General features: G+C 40.0%; 3 protein-coding genes across 3 annotated transcripts; 1 reads left to right on the top strand and 2 right to left on the bottom strand.

The window, feature by feature from the left end:
• Positions 1-3,623: 3,623 nt before the first annotated feature.
• Positions 3,624-11,742, top strand: etnppl (ethanolamine-phosphate phospho-lyase). The gene is made up of 13 exons (XM_004554393.4): positions 3,624-3,776; positions 4,142-4,260; positions 4,435-4,594; positions 5,685-5,759; positions 5,950-6,043; positions 7,102-7,218; positions 7,541-7,623; positions 7,700-7,925; positions 8,455-8,609; positions 8,840-8,929; positions 10,855-10,985; positions 11,091-11,161; positions 11,274-11,742. Exons 1-13 carry the CDS (start codon positions 3,718-3,720, stop codon positions 11,373-11,375), a joined length of 1,482 nt encoding a protein of 493 aa, XP_004554450.1. The 5' UTR covers positions 3,624-3,717; the 3' UTR covers positions 11,376-11,742.
• Positions 11,743-12,203: 461 nt separating this feature from the next.
• ostc (oligosaccharyltransferase complex subunit) lies at positions 12,204-13,915 on the bottom strand. The gene is made up of 4 exons (XM_004554394.3): positions 13,698-13,915; positions 13,215-13,308; positions 12,944-13,141; positions 12,204-12,791 (listed from the first exon to the last, which is right to left on the bottom strand). Exons 1-4 carry the CDS (start codon positions 13,834-13,836, stop codon positions 12,773-12,775), a joined length of 450 nt encoding a protein of 149 aa, XP_004554451.1. The 5' UTR covers positions 13,837-13,915; the 3' UTR covers positions 12,204-12,772.
• Positions 13,916-15,474: 1,559 nt separating this feature from the next.
• rpl34 (ribosomal protein L34) lies at positions 15,475-18,638 on the bottom strand. Its single transcript, XM_004554395.3, has 5 exons — positions 18,564-18,638; positions 18,060-18,131; positions 17,758-17,857; positions 15,772-15,875; positions 15,475-15,607 (listed from the first exon to the last, which is right to left on the bottom strand). The coding sequence occupies exons 2-5, from the start codon at positions 18,122-18,124 to the stop codon at positions 15,523-15,525; spliced, it is 354 nt and encodes a 117-aa protein (XP_004554452.1). The 5' UTR covers positions 18,125-18,131; positions 18,564-18,638; the 3' UTR covers positions 15,475-15,522.
• Between the last annotated feature and the right edge of the window lie 4,546 nt (positions 18,639-23,184).

Below are 23,184 nucleotides of genomic sequence, written 5' to 3'. Positions count from 1 at the left end.
GTGGTCTTCAGTGAGATTTAGCCGAACACACACAGTATTTCAGATGAAGGCAGATTGTGTTGAATCTAGCCCGCCACACTGCTCTCTTCCACCTCACATTGTCTTAAATATGTTGAAAAAGTGTTACAATGCAAGAAAAGCTCAATTTGGCATTTACCGCAAACTGGTCTCCTTCCATTAGTTCACCGCAGTCTAACTGGTGGCCGGTTAACATCACATTCCTCATCAGATGGAGCAAATCAAAAAAAGTGAATTGAGCAGTAGGTTTATTTTTCACCATAGCTTATACATCCTTTCACGTTCCCTATCTTTATCTTGCCTTTTGACATAGTAGGTGCTGTGTAGGGTTTTCTTCAACATTAGAATCGTTTGCTGTCAGAGCCGATGTGAAACAAAGTAAAACAAACCTGTTGTGATGCAGCAGCAGCCGCCAGTGGATCCAAAAGGATTTCCACCCACGTGGTTTCTGTGTGACGTACAGCTCATCTCACCATTTTAAAAGAATGGATGCACATCAGTGTAGGTTCTTACGGTGCTACCTGATAAGCAGGTCAACAGCAGTTGATGCGCTCTAACAGTGGCGAGAACTACACGAGCAGTTTCTTTATTGTTGTTGGAGTTTTATGTGTGTAACAATTTCAAGGGTTTTTTTGTGCATATATTTGTGTATTTTTGTCTCAGTATTTTAAGTGGTACATTATTTATTTTTCTATGATTTCTTAAATGAAGGCATTTTGGTTCTGAACAGCATTCCTTTCGGTTCTGACGTGGGTTTCCGCCGTTCATACGAAGAGTTTCGGGTCACGCTGAGGCATCGCGAAGCTGCGAAGGAGCTCTGTAGTGGGGCGTCACAGATCGGTGTGTAGTCACTGTGCATTTACTTCAACTTATAGGCCTTACCATGACATACATCCGCTTTTATTAATTTTGTGTGTCAGAAAAAGCTAGTACTGAAGGCCTGAATGTTGACGGGCACAGCCAATGCAACAGTACACAGCTGAACATGACCGCCTTTTTTCTCTCTCACGCTTTCTCTTTGCATTGAATGTAGTTTGATATATGTATAGTGGATTATTAATGTACTGTGTGTGCTCATTTGGCATAAAGTGCAATTTATACTTTAGTTAATGTGTGTAACGTCAAATGCAGCTGAATTATCGCATTAAAGTGATTTCTGTAGCTACATTTGTTCGGTCATGCTACCCTTTATACCACTACCTGGGGACATTTTTAAAAAAAACAACTTTATTCACCAGAAGACAATGAAACATATGTAAACACAGACCCTCAAATTAGATCATATTTTTTTGCTTAAAGTTGCCCCTTCACTTATGTTTTTAAAGTGTTACTTCCACTGTGTCGTATTTACTATGTTTTTATTCTGTGTTTTAATTTCCAACCTTTGTTACAGTATTTGTTCTCACAAGGTGCTGTATTCTTAGCATGTGCAGCTAATTTTTTTAAATAGACTTTTTTATTTGATTGATTTTGTTTGAGTTTTGTGTTTATTTGTTGAAGTTAAAGGGTTTTTTCCCCTGCTATCAGCAGAAGTGCCAAACAGTTTGTTCCCGTATGGGTGTTCAGAGACCTGGCGAGAAGCTCCTTAATGAGTCAGCATCAAATTTTAAGAATCTGTATTCTTGTGTTGTCGCAGAAATGCCTCTTGTCAGTCATTGCAACATGAGTGAGTAGGAGGAGGAGAGTGGGGGAGCAGCCACAGTGCTCTTCCTCCTTGATGTTGTGAAAGACGCTGGTTTCTCATGAGGGTGTGTTGATGCTCCAATGCACAGCAGCCTTGCTGACGTAATTCTGTTGCCACATAAATGCAGACTGTAGCAAAAATTTTAAGAAAACTTCATTCTGTGACTTATTGGAGTTACGATTATAATTTTGGGGGGGTTGTGGTAAATGTTCAGTTTCTGCTCTGCATTGGTATTTCTTGTGTTTTTTTTGCCCACTTGGTTGACATTTCTTTGAAGAGCCTTGTGTTCATTCACTATATTTCAAGTTGACATTACATATGACTGTACTGTTGGAGCCAAATAAACACAGTCTTTCAAATACACTAAATGGTGGACTTTCCCTTTATTTGTTGTTTCCAGATACCTGTTAAACATTTTCATCCTTTTTTTTCTTTACTGGTTGACCAGTTCAGGGTTGCAGGGGGCTGTAGGTTATCCCATATATATCCACATATGTCTTGTACTATGTATATAGTCATATAGTACAAGACATGGTGTAGATCCCAGACATGTTGCCAGTCTATCACATGATTAATACAGAGTGACAGTCATTCACAGTCAAATTTACATCCACGGCCACTTTAGAATCACCTATTAACCTAACATGCATGTCTATGTCAGTAGCTATTCTACCTTCGCTAACAACGACAAACTACAAGATATATTAAGTAGACATGGTCAAGATTCAAATGAAAAGGGAAGAAAGGTGTTTTTTAAGTGGCATGGTTGTTGGTACGAGAAAGGCTGTCTAGGTATTTGAGAGACTGCTGATCTTCTGGGATTTCCCACACAACCATCACTAGGGTTTACAGAAAATGGTCTAAATATCAGTGGTGGAAGTTCTCTGGGTGAAAATGACTTGTTGATGCCAGACGTCAGAGGAGAACAACAGGCAACAGTAACTCAAATAATCTGGTTACAACTGATGTTTGCAGAAGAGCATCTCTGAATGCACAACCACTCAAATCTTGAAGCAGATGGGGCGCAGCAGCAGAAGACCACATCTTGTGTAAGTCCTTTTAGCTACAAAAAGGAAACTGAGGCTACAATTCATACAAGCTCACCAATATTGAACAACAGAATACTGGAAAAACATCACTTGGTCAGATGAGTCTTGATTTCTTTGATGACATTGGGATAGTTGGGCCAGAATTTGGTGTAAACAACATGAACCATGGATCCACATAGAGCAACTGCATAAAAGTTTAATTGAAGTGGATGAACATTAAGGTTACATGCGTGGTCATTTTGCAGTCTTGTTCCAAGCAAATAAACAATTTACTGGTGTCCTACCTGAATGTTACAAACAAGCTGAACAGTGCTGACTGCTATATTGTGCATGTCCGAATTTACAACATTATCATTTAGTTCCCTCAGTAAGTTTATACAGGTACACATGCACAACATGTTTTTAAGCAGTGATTTATTCAATGATTCAATTGTTTAAATAAATTAAACATTTGACTCATTCTCATACTGAAACTGAAACATCTATACCTGACACCTTACCTCTAGTGCATTTAAAAAAATTAGTTTGTCTATATTATTTTATGTATGCACATTCAGAATTGTCCATGAGTATATTTTTATCCATGTATTTGAAGGTATTATTTCTCAATTCAAAAGAAGTAAAAACAGGTGTGTTGTTTTCATCCTGGTCTTTGCAGAAACGGCTCAGCCTGAGGCTTTCAAGACGGTATGTTGTTTACAGATTGTGTGTGTGTGTGTGTGTGTGTGTGTGTGTGTGTGTGTGTGTGTGTGTGTGTGTGTTTTAATGCTTGAAACTTTTACCCGTGAAAGTGTAGGCTAGCTTGCGAAGTTTGAGCATTTTTGACCACTTTCAGTTTCCATACAGCTCTGCAGCGCGAGCGCCGCGCCAGCTGCGGTACAGTAGTGCACTTGCGCGCGTATAAAGCGGGGCTCTGTCGGCTCGAGCAGATGTTCGTCGAGCTTCGTCCAGCTGGACTACATCAAGATGTCCGCTGAGAGATTTGAGAAAAAGGAGACTATAGACCTGAGGAAAAAATATATTGGGTGAGATAATTGCTCTCATTTGACAAAAGCAGGATTCCAAATTAATGTGGCAGTGGTCAAAAAGTGTAAGATACTAGAAAAACAATTAAAAAGTTTAATTTCGAGAATATCTGTGACATTTTAGCTATTGTATATATTTGTGGGTGTTTAAATGTATCCTACTATTTGACTTTTAATATGTATATTACATACATTAATATAATACAATATACAATAACTGGAATGAGTAGTAGTTCCTTTGTGTGTCTCTTAGGAATTTCACTGTTGTGTCCATGACTCATAATCTTTTTATCACAACATGAAAACCTACAGCTGCCCCAGCACGCTCCTACACATGTCACTATTCTGTTTTTTCTCTGCTGCAGGCCATCTTGTAAGATTTTTTTCAGCCATGACCCAATCAAGATTGTGGGAGCCAAAGGCCAGTATATGTATGATGAGAAAGGACAGCACTACCTGGACTGCATCAACAATGTGGCTCATGGTAAACACACATGCACTAGTGTATATACACAAAGTACACTGAAAGAAAGCAGCCAGCGCTGAAGTACCACTTTTTATCCCTGTGATGGTGTCACACCACAACAGCAAAACAAGAAGTTTATTATTACATATAGACCTATAACCAGGAACTCTAATTCAATCTTCCTTTTCTCAGTGGGCCACTGTCATCCTGATGTGGTGAAGGCAGGAGCTCAGCAAATGGAACTACTCAACACTAACTCGCGCTTCCTGCACGACAACCTTGTCCTGTACGCCCAGAGGCTGCAGGCCACGCTGCCTGACAAGCTGGCTGTTTGCTACTTTGTCAACTCCGGGTATGTTTACATGTTTTCACTAAACAACAAAAGGCAGCATGATGGAAGATAAGCCAGGTGTGTTTTTTTACTTGGGTGTGGATCACTGTGGGGAGGATAGAGGAGGCAGATGATGGGAGACCTAAATTTACTTTGATGATTATGCCTGGTGTGAACATGAGCCATAAAAGTCCTGCTGTGTCCTCAAATTACAGAGAAGCTCAAAACCCTGTAAAAAAGACTGCAGTGCAATCATACAGTCCTGTCAGCATTCAAGGAATATAGAAGCCTGTATGAGTGGAGGAATACCCCAAATGCTGAGGATCAGATTGCACGGTTTCATAACCTGTTGTTTGTCTAGATTTCTGATGTGTACGCTACATTAAGCAGACTATTGTTAGTCTGCTTAACAGCTGACTGAAAGTCGAGAAAATAAAAAGGTTCCGGGTGCCCTATTTACACCCTTTGCCCCAGTTCAGGAGAAGAATTATCTGCTCCGGGGCAATAACATTGTAGATAGTAATCCATATACCCTCAGACAGTATTTATCGCTACGATGGGGATATAAATGCTTCGAGAAAGCTTACCTGATATAAATCTGGCATAACACAGGCATTATTAAGGTGTGTGCAGTAGTACAAAAGTACACCTGTGTCCACTGAAGACATTTCTGAATTTATGGTTTGTCTTCCTTAGTTTAGGAGTGGAGAGCTCTTTAACCCTCTCAAGGCAGGCGTTGCAGATTTGCAACAGTTAAAAACTAACTTGATTACCCCACATACATATTTTATGATTTTTTTTTACTCAGAAGTACCACTGCAGGACTTGGTTGTGCATTAGCAACAAAAAGTTTAATAAAACCAGAGGCACCAAGCCTTTAAAATAACAGACAAATGGGGCAAAGACCCTTGAATTAGTAAAAATGTCTTCATGTGATTTCATAGAGAGGTAAAGAAGCCCCACTAAGTTTTTACAATTAGCCTTGCATGGCCTCACGGTGGGAACTGAAACAGCAAACTCCCTCTGACGTTCAAGTGATATCAGTGGTTTCACCTGTGTATTTTGTGGTGACTGAGTAACTCAAAGTAACCCTTGCCTGTTTGAACTTCAGCTCCGAAGCCAACGACCTGGCTCTCCGACTAGCACGGCAATACACAGGCCACAAAGATATCATCACTTTGGAAAAGTAAGTGCTGCCGTCAACCAGTCATTCTACAGAAAAAAACCTGGCGAATGAAAACAACAGTGATAATGAGCTGGTAAAAGTCTTACTAGTTAGTGGTTTGTAGCGCCGTGTGGCGAAAGGAGCTGGGTCTTCATGTGTCAGTGTTTTAATAGAATTTACTGCTTTGGCCCACAGTTTTCTTTGTTTGCAGTGCGTACCATGGCCACGTCTCATCGCTCATTGACATCAGTCCATATAAGTTCCACCAGCTGTCAGATACTGAGCAGAATCAATTTGTCCATGTGGTGAGTGCTTTTTCTCTCCCCGGCTGCCTGCGTGCACACTATTAAAACACCATAACTCAACTTGCTCCGCTGGGCTTTGGCAGCCTACTGAGTGTGCACCATGCATGCGTGTGCATATGTGTAGATAAAAGAGACACAGAATGAGACAGAGAAATAGAATGAAAGGGGTCTTTTTCTGCAGATTCAACAGGGTGTAATGTAAGTGGCTCTGAAAGAGAGCAGCTTGCTGTCAGAGGCATATGTTGAGGAACACAGACAGTGAGAAGAATGGCAAACAAAAAAAGGAGATTATTAACCAAAAATCCTACAATGGTACTCAGGAGAAAGATTAAAATCCCCACAAAGAGGTAATTTTATCTCCAGACTGTTAGATTATTGTGGTCTTTTCCTTTTTTGAGGGTCTTTTGGAGTTTCTGTTTGGAAAATTAAAGCTCAAAAATGGGTTTTTTTTTTACTTTTACAACAAGACATCCAGTGCACTGTGACCTAAAATCGTGAAATAATTTACAGTTTCTGAAACTAGAATTTGTTTCAAGATTTTCGGTTAAAAAAAATAAATACATTAAACATAGTAAATAATACAAAATTATGTCTTTTTCATCATTTAATGAGAACTTTAGGGATAAATTACACCTAAAGTACCACAATGAATTTAAGGGCTGTACTGTGTGCTGCTGTGGTGCATTCTGGGAATTGTGGAATGGGGTTTCCCTCATATTTCAGCTAAAACTCCAGATGAAAAAGAAGGAAAGGAACAAATCGCTTGGTTTAGTAGGAAATGAGTTCTCCAGCGATCTGAATAACACTGATCTCCATGTGCAGCTGACAGAGGCAATGTATAAAATGCAACACAGAAAAATAAAATAAAAATAAATTCATATATAGATATAGACAGTATTCCTTCACTCACATAAAGAGCTGCTTATCCACTTTTATCTAAACTTTTTTTAATATAATACGTAATTCAGCCACATGTTAGGTTTACTTAAAACCCATTAAGAATCCAGTTGGATTTGTGAATACCTTTGTAATATTTAACCATTTCTTGTCTCCTGCAGGCTTCCAGTCCAGATGTGTACAGAGGGAAACACAGAGCAGACCACCCTGATCCTGCCTCCGCGTATGCAGATGAAGTCAAAGATATAATAAACAAAGCTCACAAGAAAGGAGGCAAGGTACAGTTAATGAGAAGAAGCTAGCAATCCCAGGAAAAGCGTGAAAGCTGTGCATTGTTATAGAGCCAGTATTCAAATGCTATAGTGTGATTACAGGACCATGACACTAAGCAAGGACACAGCAGATGACTAAGAATGATTCTCAGCAGACTGTTAAGAGTTGTTCATTTTTGTCCACATGGACCTGTAACTACCTCCTCTCTCTTGTTTTGAACAGCCATCTGTAAAGGGAAGAGCTCAGGGTCAAAGATGACAGGATGCCTCCACTTGTTTTCTGTTTATCCGTCTGGCTTTATCTGGATATGTTTGTTCTCTTGTGCAGATTGCTGCTTTTATAGCTGAGTCACTGCAGAGCTGTGGTGGGCAGGTCATTCCCCCTGTGGGTTACTTCCAGCAAGTGGCACAGTATGTACCCAAGAAATCACACTCCTGACAACCTGAGTCTACCCCTGCCCACGCTGATTACTCTGCCCCTCTACAGGCATGTCCGTGAAGCGGGGGGCGTTTTTATCGCAGATGAAGTCCAAGTGGGCTTTGGGAGAGTAGGCTCCCACTTCTGGGCCTTCCAGCTTCAGGGAGAGGACTTTGTGCCCGACATTGTCACGATGGGAAAACCCATTGGCAACGGCCACCCCATGTCATGTGTGGTCACGACCAAAGAGGTGGCAGAGGCCTTCATGTCATCTGGGATGGAGTACTTCAATACAGTAAGAGCCTTATGTAGGATCATGAACAGCTGTGCAAGTGATAATAAATGAAAGCTATTTAAAAAGTTGCATACATGTTTTAACATAAAAGCACAAAAAGATTGCATTACATGATATTTGCTTTCCCTCCCAAGTTCACCAGAATTGCTGCTGACCTGTCCTCATCTTCTGTGTTTTTGTCCAGAGCTTCCAAGCACATCCACACATCTGTTTTTCCCATGTTGTGGAAATATGCTGCATTCAAGCCAGCCTGTTTTTCTCATTGAGTCTTGATTTGTAATTATTTCCCATGAAAAAAAACAAAACTAGGATGTATTTTCATCAGAAAATGAGTTTCTCTTTTGTTACCAGACATACATTAAAAAATAAATAAATCACTGCTCATGTGCTATCTAGACAGGTATGTGTTTAACATACTGTATGAAACCTTTATGGAGAGTAGGGTGTAGCAGATTTTCAGATTGATGGGAAATGTGAACTTGATCTCGGTGTCATCTTTCCTCTGTGTGTTGCTTATCTGTGGCCTCAGTTTGGTGGTAATCCAGTGTCGTGTGCCATCGGTCTGGCCGTCCTAGACGTGATTGAGAAAGAGGATCTGCAGGGCAACGCACTGCGTGTGGGGCAATACCTCACCAGTCTGCTGGAGAAGCAGAAAGAGAAGCACCTGCTGATCGGAGATATCAGGTGCGCTTACACAGCATGTGACACAGTGCAACATCAGATAAGCTGTCCACGTACTTTAGAACTAATCCTTTAGCAGTCTTTAACACCACACTATGCTGTGTTCCTATAAATCCTGGCTAAACGTGCAACCTAGTGACTTCACAGGGAAGTGTTGCTCTGAAAATTATTTAGAAATAAAAATACATGCAAAATTAATACCTTACAAACCCTGATGGTGTCACATCCTGCAGGGGTCGTGGTCTCTTTGTAGGCGTGGAGCTCGTCAGGGACAGGCTGAAGCTCACTCCTGCCACAGCAGAGGCCCAGGAAGTCATATATAGGTAAGTTTAAATGTGGAAACTCATCATCATGATCATAATCTTTATTTATATAGCACTTTAAAACAACCACAGCTGACACAAAGTGCTGTACATTGGAACTAAATAATAAAATAAGATATAAATAAAAGCCAAATTAAAAAAAGTAAAACAATTCATTAGTTTTTTTAATAATTAATTTAATTACAAGAGAAACTAAGTTTTACCTAAAGCCAAAGAATAAAAATGGGTTTTAAGTCGTGTTTAAGTTAAGGGGCCTCTCAACCCTGGGGACATGCACCAGTACCGGGCTGTGAGAGTTGAGGCACTGGTGTGAAATTTATGGTTATTTTCGTTATCGTTTTTATCATTAACTTTGTTTCCCTGGGTCTTTTCCCGTGTGTTATGAGCAAATCTTCTTTTTTTTTGGTACTGGCACTGGTTTTATTTTGTCGTATTTATCCACAACACCTTAAAGTCTGGTCGGTGAAAATATTGTCAGACATAAACCGGTCTGTGGCGCATATAAGGTTGGGGACCGCTGTCCTAGGTCTCAGTACTGCCAGGAGCAGCTGGTCAGCTGACCTAAGAGACCAACAGGGTGTGTAGGGATGAAGAAGCTCAGAGAGGTAAGGCGGGGCAAGATCGTGAAACCATTTAAAAACAAATGGTTTCACAAAAAATGAACTCTGAAAGACACAGGCAGCCAGTGCAGTGAGGCCAGCACAGAGGTCATATTCTCTCTTTTACGAGTTCCTGTTAACAGTCGTGCAGCTGCAGACGTAAGACCAACCACTGACTGACCCCCACATAAAGTGAATTACAGTAGTCCAGACGGGATTACTCAGATTAAAGTATGTGAGTAATCAGCAATACCATATTAAATAATCAAACAGACTGCTTATATTATTCTGTACTGAGGATGGCTTTCAGTGGTTATGCTTCTGCAGTCCAATCATACAGTATATCACACAACAAAACAAGACTTATGAACCTAAGTAAGAATTAAAAATAAAGAGCGATAATAAAACCTGCATTGCTTACATGTATAAGTGACAGTAACAGTCTATTATCACCTCCTCCTCTGGCTCTCTTAATGAATAATCCTTTACACAATGTACCCATGTGTGAAAGCACTGCATAATAAACCACTGTAACAATTTGAGTTCACACAAACGGCACTGAGCTCCACGAGGACTATTTTGTTCTTCCTGTCAGCTTGAAAGCTGCGTTTATTAATGAGACACAAGCGTGTAAGGCCTCATTAACACGCAAACTTGGCTTTCACATGACTGAGGTTGCAATCATACATGGACATCAAATTATGCTACTCCTGTCACACGGCACCTCAAGGTGTCTGTGCGTCAGTGCATCAGCATTAAAAAATGCTGATTAAGCATTAAAAAAACAGTGCAATAAAAAATTGCACTGTTTTAGAGAACTATAAAGTGTACAATATTGGAGGTGTGTCAGCGGTGTGAGTTGGAAGTTTGTCAGTCAGGTTTGTGTTCTGTTTGCAACTTTTTGTTGTTGCTTTCACTCACTGATTCATCTATGGGCAGTGGAGTGCAGTGGTTAGCACTGCTGCCTCACAACAAAAAGGTTCTGGGTTCAAATCTGATGCTTAGCTGCAGCATTTCTGTGTGGACTGTGCATCTTTTCCCTGTGCCTTGTTTGGTTTCACTCCAGCTGGTTTGGCTTCTTTCCGTAGTCCAGAGACATGCTCAGTAGGTTAAATAGCAATAGGTGTGCCTATGAGACTGAGGGTGTGTGGTTCTCTGTCTGTCTGGTGATCTCCCTCAATCAACCCTAAGCTGGAGAAGTGGTTAAGAAGATGTATGAATGAACAGTTCACTTTTGTTTTCACTTGATTTCTATTCTACTGCTTTAAGTGAGAATATGTGCAGTCAACAGCAACAGAGTGCTAAAAGGTTGATAACTTCTCCCAGGCTAAAGGAACAGCACATTCTTCTCAGTGCTGACGGACCTCATCGCAACGTGCTCAAGTTCAAGCCCCCAATGTGCTTCACTACAGAAGATGCTGAGCTGGTCGTGGAGAAAATCGATGTCATTCTCACAGGTATTTCCTTTTCCCCCCCTTTGTGGCTTGTGTACTACTAGAAAGGGTCAAAGTGTATAAGTAAACTCTTAATCATACAGTGTGTTTTATTATGTTTGTTTCCAGAACTGGAGGAAGCATTGGACCTGAAGCTGAACAACACACTGGCTGTAGAAAATGAAAGCAATAAAAGGAAAGTAAGTTTGACTTTGCTGATTATCAAAAAGTATTTTTTTAATGAAAGTGTTCATGATTTTGCTGTCACCGGTTTTCATTTTGACTTTATTTCTTTACAATTTTTACGTGAAGCTGCTGACTGATGAAAACGGGCACAGTGGCGTGCTACACAGCAAAGGAAGCCGTCAAGGGTCTCCTCAACAAACCAAACAAAGCAAACGCCTCAGGACATAAAGCCGCCTGTGAACAAACACAAGAACTGACACAGGTGGCACATCTCTAGAGTTAAAGGGCCGTAATTTGATGATAAATGTTTTTATATTGATAATATACTGCATATTAATTAGATTGTCTTCTCAGGTATTTTTTTAATATTTGCATAATAGCATGTTTTTAGCTAGCTGCATAAAAATGTACCTTATTATGTGACTTAGCAGGGTACAAGAGCCTTATTCACGATATCAGGGAATCATAAATGGATCAATCTAAACATGTAGATCTGAAAATATGCATCAGTATCTTTGTGTGCCTTTAGCATTAAAAATACGGCCTTGCAAAGGCCATTACATGTTTTTACAGAGAAGTAACTGAACTGTAAATGCTGTGCAAATGCTCAGATGTTTCTTGTATGACTGTCTTGTTACTACCTCTGTCCTACTCCATTGACTGCAGATGAAAATTAACATGTATGGCTAAATCTGGAATATTTATATGACAAATTTAAGCACTCATGTTAATTAATATGCTTTGTCCCTTCTAAATATACACAAACATAAGTCCAGGAAACACCATTACCTGATGATCCTGTGATGCCATCTTCTGGAGGGAAAATGAAATGTGTCATATCTCCTGAACACTGCATATGCAAAGACGCCACATTGTTTGGCTGCTGATGTAAACTTGAGTTTAACAATCTTCTCAAAAATTCTGAGCATTAATTTTCTATTTAATCATTTACATTAAGTAGAAATCAAATCAAAGAAATTCAGAATCTGGATGAATGTGATTTTAAACAATGCTTTGTCCTATTAAACCGACTTCAACAGCACATAACAACCATGAGAAGGTGTGAAAAGGACAGTTTATTTCACCATCTTGTACAAAAATGCAACTGTGACAGGTTCAAGGGTTTCAAGGTTCATAGTTTTCTATACAAAAACGTACATCTGTAATATCACTCAGGCACCCATGTAAGTGGTTCACACAGTGCAAGTCCCAATTAGAAATTGGTGATTTTGTCCCATCAATGTTTGGCAGCTTCCTCTCCCTTCTTCCTTCTCTAGGTTCATTTCTCCTACTCCTCAGAACATGCTGGCTTTATCAACATGGCAAAATCATTAATAATGCTGTGCCTGCACGACATGTTCAGGTGGCAGAGTGTTGAATTTAAGCTGCTAAAGACCTTCTGCTCCACCAGCTTCATAGGAGGTTAAGAGAAAGTGGGAAAGGAAGTTACAAAACAAAGACAAAACCAGTGTGTCAGTGTAGTTTGGTCTAATTTCTTGAGCAAGGTCAGTGCTTTCAGTCCTTAATGGTTGTCGATGAAGGGTTGGCTGTATCCACAAACAGAACTGCATGTAAGTTTTCCACATAATTAATATCCTCTTCATTTGAATTTGCTTATTGCAAGTCTAGCCCATGAGATATCCCCTGAAAAGACAAATTAGCACAAATTAGACAACAGCTACAAAGAAGTACAATCAACGACTCAGTCTCCCCTTTAGACAGCTTTGTAAGCTCAGATTGGATATCAAGTATCTGACACGTGGGTCTGGATTCGATAGATTCGAGCTTCGACTTACGGCAGCTTCATGCGCATGAACACTCGGGCCATGAAGAAGCTGAGGAGCACGCTGACAAATCCAATGAAAAGCAGCAGGAAGCGGTTGAGTTTGGGAATGTTGGGTGCATTGGAGCGGTCCAGAATTATAAAGCCCAGGCCTCCCATTGTGAACAGGAAGCTGGATGCTAGTCCTTCCATAATGTACTGACCGTTTACTCTGGAAAACACATCAATAGGATTCAGCTTCAAATCTTTAGACTGTGTTTTAATTCCAAAAATCTTACACGCACCTGTAGGCCAAGAAGGCAACCGGTCTCTGGTGTCCATGCTCATCAGTCATTGAACCCACACTCGGTGGCTCTACGATGACGTCGTAGATGATACCTGTGCAGTGAATGGAGGAAAAAAAAAAGGTTGAATTCATAATTAATTAAGTTTAAGGTAAAGTCTGAGCAGTGAGAGCGCTGACTGAACAGAGAGGTGATAATCACCATAACATCAGTGATCAACAACAACTACAGCAAGATAAAGACAAAGTAAACTACAGATATTCAGTTAGTTTAAGGTAGGCTAGTTTGTTAGCCCTCTATTCTCTTATATTGTTTTGTGATGTATTACACGCTGGTTTACAAGCGCAACAAAACCCCGCAAATCTAACAACGCAACAAAAGCACGTAACTGAGTATTGGCATTAAATACTACACTGATAACATCAAATGCAACACAGAATTATCTGGCTAGCCTTCAGGCTTTTACGTTAGCTTAGCATTTACCTCCAGTGATGAGAAAGTAGGACACAATAACGATCGCATAGACAGTCATGGCCGACGGCATGTGCAGCCATGACGGTTTCTTCAGTTTTATGTTTGGACATTCAAGCACAGCAAAAGGTATACTGTATAAAGTCTCCATGGTGTATGAAAATATTTCCAGTCACCACAGTAGAGGACCTCTCCGCCGCTGAATGCGCAGGCGCAAACACTCGGTTGACGTGTCCCGGAAGTACATTTTTTTTCAGCCAACTAGGCGTTAATATTTTTTAAAGGGATTTTTTTTTGTCATTTACTACTAGCATTAAAAACATATTGCATTTATAGTTACATTAACCCGATTTTATTTAAGAATCAATCAATAAAATATATATATATGTTGGGTAAGGCCAATCTTTTACTGTTTCGTTTCTTAAAGAGACAGTAATCTTTTAGAGGGTTTATTTAAGTGCACAGCTTTGTTGAATGAAACCTTACCACCCAAAACGCTCCTATGTAACCAGTTTCATTCATTTTTATTGACACTTCACTGCATTTAAATATTTCATTATTTTCATTAGTTAAAGTTTTAGCTTCTTCTTCTTTTCTTTTTTTTTTATTCCAGCGCAGTTGTGGTGTGGAGCACCTACAATTTCGTTGTGCACGTACAATGACAATAAAGGGATATACTCATCTATTCTATTCTTATGTTTTTTCCCCTTCACTGCGAAAGTCAACATGATCATGCTTTAATGGTCCTTATTCATCCAGGCATTTAATCATTTCGAGTGCCTTCATTGGAGGACACAGCAGAGGACGAGTTATTAATTTGTTTGGTGTTACAAGACCAAGCATCCATTCAAGATACACATGCATAATGCCACAATATACATTTGTTTTACTATGACTGCCACCAAAGGAGTTCTTGAGTGATACCTTGGATTGTTGCTTTTAAACAGTCACACATCTGATTAGCATCCTTGGTGGCTTAAACACTTCTGTATCAGTGAATTGGACCAATGGTTGAAAGAAACCACATTTAATGAAATATTTCATTTTGGTACTCTGAAATGTAGTTGGTACGCCTACTCCATAGCATCTATTTTAAAGCTTTAGTGACTTTTAGTCAATTACATGGTCATAATACTTACTTTAGGGCACAGGTGTTTCACAAGCCTAAAAAAAAAAAATAAAAAAATAAGTGTAGTTTTCTGTTCCATTTACTTGCGATCAACTACTGATCGCTCACATAATGCACAGGAAACTCAAATACCTCAAAAACACAGCTGTACGTTATGCTTGGACATGAAGTACCCTATCATAGCAAATGTCTTCTTCAGCAGAACTGAACCTTTAGACACTGCAAAACATGTCACAAAGGGCCCCATGAACACAACCAAGATCTGAACCTGCTAGCACCCCAAATGAAACAGAAGGCAAAAAAAAAAAAAAAAAAAGGTACTGCAGAGTTTGATCCTAGGTGCACGCTTTTCTTCTCACAGTCCAGACATTTTTGAAGACTCCCTGTAACAGTCCTGCTGTCCAAACATGTTATTGTAACATCTTTAGTGATAATTTTGCATTTGTTAAACATGTATGCAAAAATGTATTTCCAGTTGCTTCCTTAATCCTGAGGGATCAACACAACAGAAGGCTCTGCATGTGTGAGGTCCCCCTTTAACCAGGGACCTGGCACAAGACCAGAGGAAAAAAAAAACAAATCTTTGAAATAGACCCCAAACACACAGACTGTTCAGCAATTTCAATAAAAGAAAAAAAAAATGCTGCGACTCACAACATGTAGTGGATTTGTTTGACATTTTTTATTGTGGCAATACAAATACACAGTTTACTTTGACTTCTGGCTCTGTGCCTGTGCCTTGAGCACCTTGACAACGATCTTCTGCTCCTCAATCAGGAAGGCACGCTTGATCCTAATAATAAAAAACAAAGGAGATCAATTAACATAATGAATTAGCTGATCACAGCATACCTAACAAGTTTGTATTTTAGTGCTTTCAAATTAAAGTTTGATGCCTGTATCAATCTATTTTCTCAGTAACAAGCATCAGAAGATGAAGGGAAGTGCATCTTTTACCTGTCACGCACACACTTGGCGCACATGGATCCTCCGTAGGCCCTGCTAACGTGCTTCTTGGTCTTGGAGAGCCTCATCAAAACTTGAGGTCTAACAGCGCGAATCTGTAAGAACACAGATATGGATGTTGAGAACAATGGAGGAACAAGCAATTGCAGAGTGACACTTTCAGCAGCACAACCTAGAAAAAGCTGGGCTCAAGGCAGTTGAGCAATTTTATAAGCTCACTTTATAAAAGCACGCTGCCGTGCTTCCCTGGATTCAGACCTGCCTGCAGTGGATCACACAGTGCTGATGACACAAAGCTGTAGGGGTGAACTGGAGGAAGGTGGATTTATATATACTGCTCTACAAATGCTGGTCACTGCAGTGATGTTTTTAATATGACCATAGAAAGATCTCGTAGTTATCTGAAGAACAACCACAGCTAGCTTAAACACCAGCAAGTTTCTTGCATTGAGAAAACTCAAAGGTTTTATCAAAAGTGTACATTTAATGTACTCAAGAGTAGTGAGCAGCTTATCAAATGGTCAGACATTTAGTGGAAAATGTTCAGGCCTCTATTAAAACAATAACACCCCCCCCCCTTTAGAGTCGTTAGCGTAATCACCCAGGAACAACCCTAAAACAACCATGTTTCTATGTGTACACACACTTATTAATAATGTCCTTTCTCAACGTATTTGCACTTTCAAGTGTAAAAACTACTTATTAATACACTGAAATGTCCTTAATTCTCCTTATGAACCCACAACCACCAAAGCAAAGATGATGATGCACATATGTGCACTAAGAGGACCAGTTTGAAATCAAAGTTAACACTTTGAGGTATTTGTAACTTTTATAATAGCTGAATTAAAACCCATTTGAACTAAGGAACTTAAAAGAATTACAGAATAAAGTTTAACTGGGTGTCAAAACCCCGCATCCAGATCCCTCGAGCTGCCATACCACTCCAAGCTGTGGCGCCTGTGGGCTTTTCAACATTAACCTACCTACAAACGATTTACTAAATTTGGCAGTTCTAACGAACACTTTGTTCCTGGCAGAGAGAGCGTGAGAACTAGCGCATTACCAACATGTTCTTTTATTTGCCTATTGAAAGAAATGACATATACCTGGTAACATTAGCTGAACCTGAAGTGGCATGTTGAGATCAACTGAACTTAAAAAAAAAAAAACCCCACTGGAAACACTGGCACCATTACAAACCTAAGGCACCGTCTATAACGTGGAATTGGCACAAGCCATTAGGCAGTGGTTACAGGGAGTAATAACGTAGTACTCAGGAATAAGCAAACAGCACCAAGTGAAAAGCTTCTGCTCCTGTGAAAGTTGATGTCATGTGCACACAAAATCAGGACATCTCTACTGGTGATTTCACAGCAACAGAAGAAAAGGCATTCGTGGTTGCAGGGAACTGCAGGATTTTCCAAGCTACCTTTCCAGTCCCCAATCCAATGCAGAATGCTTACTTCACCGGATTAATGTAAAAATGTACATTTACAAAAAAAGGAGGAACAAATATACGCTGATGCTTCAACAGCTTGCTGCACTATTGTCTTTACTATAAATCAACCTCATCTACACTTGGCAGTGAGGGATGCTAAGTATCCTAGTCCAGCGGTCTCCAACCTTTTTTGCGCCACGGACCGGTTTATGCCCGACAATATTTTCACACACCGGCCTTTAAGGTGTTGCAGATAAATACAACAAAATAAAACTAGTACCGGTACCGAAAAAAAGAAGATTTATTCATAACACATGTGAAAAGACCCAGGAAACCGATCAAAACGATAACAAAATAACGCTGAAAACCATACATTTCACACCTGAGCCTCATCTCTCGCGGCCCGGTACCAAACGACTCACGGACCGGTACTGGTCCGAGGCCCGGGGGTTGGGGACTGCTGTCCTAGTCTACAAGTTCTGAAACACAAATTTAAACACAGAGCACCTTCTTCAGGTTACAATGGATATACTTACTCCACGCAGTCTTCCTGGGCAGATGCCACATGCTGACTTGGGGGCCTTGCCGACCTTCTTAGTGTACAGGTACACAATACGATTACCAGGAGTCCGTGAGCTTCACAAAAGCAAAAAGAGGGTGGTTTAGTTTTCTTCAGAGGGACCATGCAAAACATCACAGGAGATGTGGTGTATCATAGTAGCTACTAGCCTATATACAACTACAGCTCCGTCCTGGCATTATGTATTCATAGTCAGGGTACCAGCTCTATATAGATAGACATGCAGTGAGCAAATACAACCGGAGAGAGTTTACTTACAGTCTGGTTTTGTTGGAGGCGGTGTTGTAGGACAACCTACGGCGGTAAGTCAGGCGCTGCACCATCTTGAAGCTGAAAACAAACAAAATTCAGTTAACTGTAGTACACACCGCTGCTATGCTAACCCTGCCCGCTAACAGAGTCCACTCCATTACTTTAATGTTGGCTAAGTAAACACTGACCGGACTTGTTAAACCGGCACTCTCGTTTAAGAGAAACATCGTCTGCAGCCAATTTATCCTTTAAACATGCATTTAAACGCTACTAAAAGCTAAAACACCTCCACCGGCTTGTGCTCAGTACTCAAGAGAACGGCCTTCTCATGTCACACAAAAACTATGTCGTTAAAATCCAGTAAGTCATGAAATAACCCCATAGTTCAGAGCAAAGCGCTCCCCTGAGTAGTATATTTACTTGAACTAGACCACATTAGTTTATTAAAACGTAGGATTACAGTCGATTTTAAACTCATTATGTTTCTGAGGAAAGCAGGGACCGCCATACCTGCTGTCGCCGTAACCGGAAGAGGAAGGAGCCAGGCGGATGATGGGGGTTAAACGGCGTCCATGTGCGCTTTTCTGCCCCCTGCTGGTGGCTTGCTGTTACTACACATCAAGTATAATGTAATTATTGTGTCCTTTAAACGGCTTTATGTCTATAATTTGAAATGAACGTTTCCTCATGATGAGATTTTAAGAAAAGTAAAATCCGCTGATATAAAATTAGACAGTCTTTAATCATATTATACTTTAGTGCTGTTTTGCAGCCTTTCACATTTCTGCTCAACACTTTAAGGTGTTACTATGTCAATATGATTGGAAGCAATAAATGGGGGGGGGGGGGGGGGGGGGGGGGGGGCTGCTCGCGTCTACTACTGGTTTACTTTCCACAGGCAGGAGACAACAGCCCATTTTCAAAGTAAATATTATGAGTGGTCCAAACAAAGCACAGGTGGAATTACATTGGATTACATGAAACTTTATTTATCCCTCGGGTGGGTTCCTCCGGGAAATTCAGAATTACTGCTGATGTCACAGTAACCTAATACAGTACAGTCATGAGACTGTAGGACCTCTCCTAACTTTTATTTAGCCAGGGTACTTAATTTTAAAGGAAATGCAATACACGCATTATCCAGTAGATGGTAGTAGACAGATGACAGATCATACGCAGAAACTGTGTTTTTGGGAATAGAAAATCTGTCCTTTGACATGCTCAGTCATCGTCTGAGAGAACAAAGTATTGCAAAAGGAAGTAATATAGACGGTGAGTGTATTAAGTCCAGTAAGGTTAAACAAAATACTTAAAAAAATTAAAAATATGTTTATTTTTCCATCATTTAAACTACAACCGGGGATCATGGAGGTGTTCGAGCAGACCCCAGCTGGGCTGGGATGACAAAGAAAAAAATTAGATTTATCATCACGTAATAATAATTAGAATAAATATTATTCTAATTATTATTATTTGTTTAATAAAGGTGAAAAAAATTATTAGTATTACAGTAAAAAGTCTGTGAGTTCGATGCCCAGACTGTCCGGTAATTATAAAATTATATACAATTTTAATTAATTCACAGAATTTTCTCTAATTTTTTATTGTGAATCCACTGTAAAATAAACAAACAAACAAATAGGAATTCTTCTGTCATATAATAGTTTATCTATCCCCTAAACACTTTTGTGTACTAGCAGTGGGAGGGAATCTTTTATCAATAGCAAAATCTTTAAAACTTACAGTTTTAAACATACAGTCAAAATATAAAATCTCTGCAATTCTTCACATTTTCCAAAGCTGCCCAGTTGGTCAAATTGGATTCTTTGCTGGGCCGATTCTGGTCAACCGGGCCTTATGTTTAACACCCCCTCTACAATGAAGATAAGTGTCCAAGCACGAAGCTCCCACCTTTTGGAGCATGGTAGTGGATATTGTTATTTTGGGGGATTCCTTCAATGTCTCACAGTCTGGGCAGCTTGAAACAATTCATTCAACGCCTGTTGAAGTCTGTGAGCCCTCGAGGTTAATCGACTAGAAGTAAACCTTTTACAGAGGAAAACAACTTGCAACTGAACAGTGATGAAAGATGTTGGGGAATCACTTCGTACAGGAAGTTATTTCTATTTAATTATTACTAGTTTCTCAGGTCAAAGATTTGCTAACTTTTTCCACTGCACACTGTGTTTTTGTTGTTGACTGAAAAACAGTTTTTATGTTGTTGCCAGTCAGCACTTCCATAACATTAGATTACCTTCAGTGAAAGTCACTGTTTTCAAAGAGGAAAAAAGGTTTGGCTTGTCCAAATATGTCATAAAAAGTCAACATTTTCCACTAAGTGCACTTTCTTCATCACATCACCGTATAGCAAAGATGGTGATAAAACAAAAGTCCAGGTATTTGAACAACACACCTTACCTGCTGCACCTCTAAAGATGAGAGAAAGGACTCAAAATGGCTCCCTATCAAAAAGTTGGGCTTTGTCACAAGCAAGCCAAGCTTGCTTTGCCGCGCTCAGCCAACAGATGGAGAGCTTGGCAATCTTTTACACGAAACATTTGGCAAAGGCAAAGTTCAGCGACAACACTCTGAAGAGTGTGCTGGCATCTTACGAGTCCATTTTAAGGGCATTGAACTGTCTAGTTTGGTGCTTAACTTAGACCTTGTGCCAAGTTTAGCAGTATTTCGTACTGTCTTTGAAGGTGAATGAGTTTAAATATTTTCTGCCTTTCTTTACAATAAAAATGACAGCCTATACAATTCAATGATGCTTAAAGTGAAATTTTTGAAAAGGGTAAGTTAAGGGAGAAAATCACCTTCAGTTCCTTTACCTGTGTATTTTGTGAAGGTTGGGAAACTGTCTAATTTGCTCTAAGATTTCTGTGTGATTAATAAGAATAGCCTCTCACACTGCTATTGTTCTAAAACCTCTTACTGCTGGTGACCTCTGAAGGTCGAAGCATGTTCCTCCTGATCTGTTAAGGGACCGACTTGATTAAGTCCAGATGTGACGTGACCTGGGATTAACCCATTCTTCGGTCTTCTACAAAGGATGCCAAGGAGATTTGCACCAACACCAAGGGACACCAAGGCTCACGCACACTTGTCCAAATAATTAGTAACATCTGCAGCTGGCACTCTGTCTTAACTTCGCCAAAAGTAATTATTCCAAAACATTAGAAATGTAGGTGTTGATCCAGCAAAACATCAACCGATTCCTCACAATCTGAGAGGATGTGACTTCTCTGTATTTTAAAGACCCCCCGACCCCCCTCCGTCAGTCTTGACTTGTCAAAAATGAACCATATCACCTTAAGTGCACTTGATTACGCAACCCTCTCCGACCCCCCCTCTCCACATCTCCTTGGGCCGTCTGTGTAATCTGCTGAGATTTAAACCTGCTGCTCCTGTTTAATAAATCCACTGCGATTAAAATAGGATTACAGCTCTGCTTTCGCCTTCCTAATGACATCGGCGCATGAAACATTTTTTGACTTTTTTTCCCCTCACTTGTCTGGTTTTTACCCCGTCTCGTTCACCCACACCTCCTGCTCGTCGAAACCAGACAGACAGCACTGATGTATCCCCACCCCCGCCCCACCCCACCCAACATAAACTCACTGCCGCCCAGCAGGTCAGTCCATCTGTGGGGCTGTTGACATAAGGATTAACCTTATAATGCAGCACGCACCCTGTATCAATGCCGTGCCCCTTCACACCACGCTTCTCAATAGCAGATAACAGCCAAAGAATATTTGCTGCACTGTCAGGTTGTTATTTACTCAAACCCGGCACTCATCAAACATCCATGGATAAAAAAAAAGCCATGAAATATTGAAAGGCATGTTGCACCACCAAAGGTCACAAGGACACCCCGCACGTGCTGTCCCTCCTGCTTTTAGAAATGTGACATGAGGGATGAAGAGAGCAAATCGATATGATTTTTTTTCTTGCTTGTTCTGCTTTAGCATTGCCCCGCCATTATTAAATACAGTAAGGTCACAAAAGGCAAAGATTGATTGGATTTGCTTCAGGTGACTTCATGACCCTGGCACAGAAATCCATTCATGATAGTATTTCTTACTTTAATGCACAATGTAGCTTTAAATCAAGCCCGAGTGTTAATGTGCGGGGCTTTTTGAAGTTTCCTCTGAACCTTTAGGGTAATGACATAAAAGGCACACGTAGGAAATTCAGCTTTTTGAAGCATCTCTGTCACTTTCCAGACTATCTTGACCATAACACACTCTGGAGGACACACTAGTTAAATTCAAAGTACTGAACAATTATATAAAAATATAGTTAAGATTAACCAGGTCAAAAATACAAAACCGCCGTTTCACTGTGGTTCAGGTCATGTTTTGTTTTTAATTTAAAAGAGTTTCAGTTTTATAATTAAAAGTTGCACGCAGCAGGGTGGTCTGGCTCTCTTCCCCAGTATACCTCTGTCCTGTCTTCCTCAGCCCAAACTGGTCACGGTAGATGGCTGCCACTTCCTGGTTCTGCTGAAGGTTTCTTCCTGTGAAAAAGGTGTTTTTCCTTCCCACTGTTGCCAAGTGCTTGCTCCTAAGGGTTTGTTTGATTGTTGGGGTTTTCTCTATTATTTTTACCCTACAATACAAAGTGCTTTGAGATGACTGTTATTTTGTTTGGGTACTATATAAATAAAATTGAATTGAAAGCACCATGTCCAGTGACTTTTAAGGTCAGGAAGCTGACTTCTTTAGGTTTCATTGAAATGTTTCAGCAATACTGGGAGGATTGCACGTGTTTCGATTCCCTCAGAATAAACTTTAATGAGTTTTGCTTTACGGTCTCAAAAATTTGAACAGATTTCAGTTTGCTCAGTATTGTGGTTTATTTCCAAATAGCTCATAATCGACACTCATAAAAATGCAGAAAGTGCTGACTGCAATTTGACTCAATGTAAATTTACAGGGGATTTTTCAACACAAGTACAATGTAAAACATTAAAGTTATTGGAATCTGGTCAAATGACATTTACTTGATTGGTATACATTCAATTATACCAGTCATATTTTCCTTAATGAATAATTATTTGGATAAATCAACCTTCTGATTTCATATATTTCAGTTGCACTTTACTTAAGACTATTGCTTTATACTTATG

This window comes from Maylandia zebra, linkage group LG3 (assembly GCF_041146795.1).
Source record: "Maylandia zebra isolate NMK-2024a linkage group LG3, Mzebra_GT3a, whole genome shotgun sequence".
In the NCBI taxonomy this organism is placed as follows: Eukaryota; Metazoa; Chordata; class Actinopteri; order Cichliformes; family Cichlidae; genus Maylandia; species Maylandia zebra.
The sequence above is the reverse complement of the archived record's forward strand: the minus strand, read 5'-3'. Positions and strand labels throughout refer to the sequence as shown.